The 5,555-nt window shown below is 50.4% G+C and overlaps 2 protein-coding genes across 2 annotated transcripts in view; both read left to right on the top strand.

Annotated features, from left to right (window-relative positions):
- The window catches only part of Z518_08874 (uncharacterized protein), a gene marked incomplete at both ends in the record, with an annotated part of 4,793 nt that extends 3,756 nt beyond the window's left edge, over nt 1–1,037 (top strand). The window contains one exon of the mRNA XM_013412831.1: nt 28–1,037. Coding sequence (XP_013268285.1) covers nt 28–1,037 — 1,010 coding nt within the window. The remainder of the gene's footprint in view (nt 1–27) is intronic.
- A 2,888-nt stretch (nt 1,038–3,925) lies between these two features.
- On the top strand, nt 3,926–5,545 carry Z518_08873 (uncharacterized protein; the record flags this gene model as incomplete). Its single annotated transcript, XM_013412830.1, has 1 exon — nt 3,926–5,545. One exon carries the CDS (start codon nt 3,926–3,928, stop codon nt 5,543–5,545), a length of 1,620 nt encoding a protein of 539 aa, XP_013268284.1.
- Nucleotides 5,546–5,555: the final 10 nt, after the last annotated feature.

The following is a 5,555-nucleotide window of genomic DNA, read 5'->3' as shown; positions in this document are numbered from 1 at the left end:
TGGAATTGACGTTACAGCGGAACGAAGATTACGATATCGACGAATCGGACAGGAAGGGCCAGACAGCGTTAATTTGGGCAAGTGAGTATGGTCACGCGAAGGTGGTGCAGACACTCCTCGAGCGTGGAGCGGATGTCAACGCTCAAGGAGGAGAACACGGCAATGCGCTCCAAGCAGCATCAGAGGGTGGTCACGAGAAGGTGGTGCAGATGCTCCTCGAGCGTGGAGCGGATGTCAACGCTCAAGGAGGACGATGTGGCAATGCGCTCCAAGCAGCATCAGAGGGTGGTCACGAGGAGGTGGTACAGACACTCCTCGAGCGTGGAGCGGATGTCAACGCTCAAGGAGGGCGATGTGGCAATGCGCTCCAAGCAGCATCATTCGATGGTCACGAGAAGGTGGTGCAGACACTCCTCGAGCGTGGAGCAGATGTTAACGCTCAAGGAGGATTTTATGGCAATGCGCTCCAAGCAGCATCAGAGGGTGGTCACGTGAATATAGTGCAGACGCTCCTCGAGCGTGGAGCAGATGTCAACGCTCAAGGAGGAGAATATGGTAATGCACTCCAAGTAGCATCATACGGTGGTCTCGAGGAGATGGTGCAGATACTCCTCGATTGGGGAGCGAAGGTCAATATTCAAGGAGGATTCTTTGGTAATGCGCTCCAAGCAGCATTAGTAAGTGGTCGCGAGAAGGTGATGCAGATGCTCCTCGACTATGGAGCGGATGTCAACACTCACGGAGGAGAATATGGCAATGCGCTCCAAGCAGCATCAGAGGGTGGTCACGAGAAGGTGGTGCAGACACTCCTCGACCGTAGAGCGGATGTCAACGCTCAAGGAGGAGAACACGGCAATGCGCTCCAAGCAGCATCAGAGGGTGGTCACGAGGAGGTGGTGCAGACACTCCTCGAGCGTGAAGCGGATGTCAATGGTCAAGGAGGAGAAAATGGCAATGCGCTCCAAGCAGCATCAGAGGGTGATCCCGAGGAGGTAGTGCAGATACTCCTCGATTGGGGAGCGGATGTTCACGCTTAAGGAGAACGATGTGGTAATGCGCTCCAAGCGGCATCAAAGGGTGGTCGCGAGAAGGTGGTTCAGATGCTCCTCGCGCGTGGAGCAGATGTCCACGCTGAAGGAGGGTACTCTGGCAATGCGCTCCAAGCAGCATCGGTCGGTAGTCACGAGGACGTGGTGCAGATGCTACTGTACGTGACAAGATGTTGTCAAATTAATTAAGGGCCTGGTAAGTTTTGCCAGGCGTTCAACCGCGAGAACTACAGTATCTATGATGTTGACTTAAAGCGAAGTTCTCAATCTTCAGTAGCTATAGGCTATAGCATACACAAATATATTACCCCCCTCTCTCACTACACGGGAACACGGTGCCCACGTTCAGGCTTCCTCTCTGGTTCATTAAGGCGGCAGGACGTACCAATGCACGTGGTTGTGGCGAGTGAGGATTCCGCGGCGATATGCGGGCGTTTGTGGCTTGCCTGTTACCGCAGCTTTGTGTATGACCATACTCGGGCCGGTCCTCGGCTGTTTGTCAGTCAGGGTCGAAGTACCTGATAGGGTGCTCGGTGGCAAGAGATATCAACACTGGCCGCAGACAGCAGCGGCGATGGTTAAGATAATTGGTTGCGAGGTAGATATGCGCGGTTGCAACATCTCTAACATCCTGAAATGATATAAAAGCCGGTATCGATGTCTCCAGGCGGTCGAATGCGTTTTACCTTATTTGGAGATGGCTATGGAAGCTGGGCCTTGAAATTTCCAAAACGTGGTATTGATAATCAAGAGTGAGAAATGCAAGAGATTATTGGATACAGCATATGAGAAGCACATTAGATTGTGTATATGCAGCGCTGGTGGTGTGCAGGGTCAGTTGACACTCGAAGTACCAGCAGTTCATTTCGTCACGAAGGGCATTTCACCATGCCGGGATGTCGATTACAGCTTCTCTAAGTGGTTCACAGATTAGATCCGATGAGGGTGAAGCCGGAAAAATAGTTAATTCGACGACGCTGATTCGGAAAATATTTGATCCGTTAGAGTGGTTCACTCATCGGATCTTGTTGAACTTCGTGGAATTGAAAGAGTGCTCTGGCTCTTCCTCATGAGTGTAGGAGAGAGCCCATCTATATATCTATCTAACGAGCGCACGTCACCATTACTGCCTGTTGATGGTGATACAGTTTATTGAGCGAGTGTTGCAATATATCCTAGTCTGTTGTAAATGATTGGCTAGCATTTGTTCAATGCTATTGTCCAACAATGAGATACTACGACCCATCGGATCCAATCTGTGGATTATCTCGAAATCGAGGCTTGTCGTTCACGTTCGGTTACGATGCATCTCGAGCGCGAGTAGTCAAGTCTGTCTAAGTGGTTCACAGACTGGATCCGATGAAAGGCCGCCACCATCGGATCCAATCCATGGATCATATCGACGTCGAGGCTTGTCGTTCACGCTCGGTTACGAAGCATCTCGAGTACGATTAGTAGAGCTTCTCTGGGTGGCCCACAGACTGGGATCCGATGAGCGACGGGGGGACTTTATCGGATCCAATCCATGAACCACGAGTGGGAGCCCGGGGAGGCACATGGTCCACGGATTGGATCCGATGAGGGTGAGGCCGGAAAATATTTAATCCGAAAATGGTATGTCGGAAAAATAGTTAATCCGACGGCGGTGGTTCGGAAAATATTTGATCCGTAGGGTGGTTCACTCATCGGATCCAATCCACGGACCATGTCGATGTCGAGTAGGAAGGGCGCACCCTCCGGGGGGGGCCCATATGGTTCATAGACTGGATCCGATGGGTGGATCACGTCGATATCGAGTAGAGTGCCTATAGACTGGATCCGATGGCGACGCGGTAGGAACTTCCATATGACAATATCACGTGACTTTTGCCAAGCCGTATGCTTACGTGATCAGCTAGCACGACGGTCTTGGCGTCGCCGCACAACGCCAAGCTGCAACCGGGTGGTTCCAAAATTAAAAAAAAAAAACAAGTTTATATTTTATAATGCCAAAAACTGCTTCAAAATTGACACCAAATCGTGGTTGACCTATCAAGGACGTAACCGAGTGGTAAAACACTCGGCTTACAGTCGAACCGATAGAATTGAGGGGCCTTACTAGTGTTCGATCATAGGTAAGGTAAGAGGGTTGTCCGGCCTAGATTTCTAGGTGCCCTAGATGGGTAAACGTAATGCTCCAGCCAGTGATTGTTGATGTTAAACTGAGTGATACCGAGGGGGGTTCAAACCTTCCTGTCGGTGAACTTGTCTAGCTCAAGCATTCATTGGTTGTGGCGCCCCATTTATCAGTTCGTCAGTGATGGACTATAGGAGGGGAGCTTTGGTGTTGATTATTTTTGTCGAAACGTGTGTGTTGTAGTATCTCCTTCTTTGTGTGTGTGTGTGATAAAAGCCCTTCAAACGGTCTTGGCAGGCCCACTATGGCTGTCGAATAGCCTCGTGTGCCTGCCGATAGCCTTATATGCCTGCGTGGTAGTGAAGTTATAAGCCATTGTTCTTCTACAACTTGTTCTGCCAGCTTGCTGAAATATATACACGTTTAGTTGGCTATCTTCTATATAACAGTGAACCCTTTTCCAATAAAGGGGCACTTGCTACTATTCAGGCGTTCAATGAGACCTTGTGTTGAACAGGGGTGTTGTGTGTATATCCCACCATAGAAACATTGAGACGATGTTACAGATAGTTGCTCTATACAATAATATAGTATTCGTGTGTCTATAAATGGAGCTTCAAGTCCGGTTCACCAAATTCCGCACTACACTTTCGGTCGTCTGGTGGGCTTCGAAGATGTTTCCCTCTACTTTCTATTTCCCCATTTGTATCGAGAACATCAGCAGACGAGTCGACTTCGGGACGAGGATTTTCGCATATGGATGGACGACATCTTGCTTCCGATTATTTACGAGTATTACAGCAGTTTCCATGTCCAACACTACTCGTCGAGCTACGATCACAGTCGATATAACGCGACGGCTCGCGGCGTGGAGACTCGTGGTCAACGAATCGATCCGATATCGCGAGAACAGCAACTCATGTCTTATCTTCCTTCGGAACAATGGCCTCGAGTCTGGGAGTCGATCTTGATCGCGGTTCAACGGCCGGCATTTCGACAGTTTCGTGATGTCACGATTCTGTTACAAGCGAAAAATTTGAAAGTTTTGACCAAGGATACGACGTGGGAGCGAATGATGACGCGATTCTCTCAGTATTGGTTCGGTGCGGTGAATGAGGAGTACGTCACGTCGAACTTTTATTTTGATATGGCCACGGAAATATGTCCTACCCAAGCTTCTCGTGTGGCTTCATCGATACGCGTGCCCGATACGCAAGCCGAATTGGACGATCATCGAGACCACTCTGAGACTCTTCTCTGGAAGCGATGTTGTTTGGAGAACTGGAAATCATGGATCCAGCAGGGTCCGGCCCAAGATTCGACTGGAAAGGAAGTGTTTTATCCTCTCAGTATACTTCAGGACAGTGGAAGTCTAACCGTCGAGACGAGCCCTCGTTCTTGGCTTCGTGCTGGTGGTCTCCTCTTCAGCCAGCGCTACCCGAGCGTGAAGGAGATTTTTGCGGCGGGTCACATATATCCGTTCTCCAATACGGCGATTGAGACGTTGGCCTTGGACAAGAGTCTCCAACGGACGTGGGAGTTGGTTGGAGGAGGACTAAGTCACAATCCCACCGCTCTCATGAAGGCTTATTTGTACACCAAGCTTCGTTGTCACTTCGGGTTACGCGGGTCCGTCCGGAAGTCGTTCGGAGTTCGGACGGAGTATCGAGTTTCTCGAGAACTTTTCGAGGCCATTGATCGACAATTTCGTCTTCGACCGCAACATCATCGACTCTTGACGTGCTCGTCCGGCGCTCACGCTCCCTACTACCGCTTCACGACGACGACTCTAATTCGCTGGCTTCGATGGAACATCAACAAGTTTTGTGTCGGGTTCGAAATGGTGCACAGCTTTCAAGATGCCCATTTCGTCACATGGGAGCATACGCGTATGATGCTCGCCTTTCTTCGGTGCCTTCAATTCTCGTGTCCGAGCGGGCTGATTCAGAAAGTGGGTGGATGTTGGCACGACGTGCGATTTCGACCGGACTCCCGACAGACGGACGGTCTTCAACGGGTGGAGGGGTTGGGATTTCGACGAACCATGGAAGAATTTGGCTATGGGTGGTTTCTCGACAAAATTGACTGGGTGACGTTGACCTTTCGACCGCCTCATGCGGCTCATATGATGTTCAACAACCCATCGATGCAGGCGGCGTATCATGCCCGCTACGGCCAAGTCCGCGACGTGCGCCTGGACTTTATTCGGATGGGACGACAAGCCATATCGGATGCTCTTTCGACAAAGCTATTACGCCGTGACGGCGGCTCGAGGTCAAGCTCGTGCTCGAACGTGGCGACAGGAGCTCAAAAAGTCATTCATTCGGAGTCACTGGATGATGCCATATCCTCAAAAGAACGGATTTATGCGGAAAGATAAAGATACCAAA

This window comes from Rhinocladiella mackenziei, assembly GCF_000835555.1.
Source record: "Rhinocladiella mackenziei CBS 650.93 unplaced genomic scaffold supercont1.7, whole genome shotgun sequence".
Lineage (NCBI taxonomy): Eukaryota > Fungi > Ascomycota > Eurotiomycetes > Chaetothyriales > Herpotrichiellaceae > Rhinocladiella > Rhinocladiella mackenziei.
The sequence above is the reverse complement of the archived record's forward strand: the minus strand, read 5'-3'. Positions and strand labels throughout refer to the sequence as shown.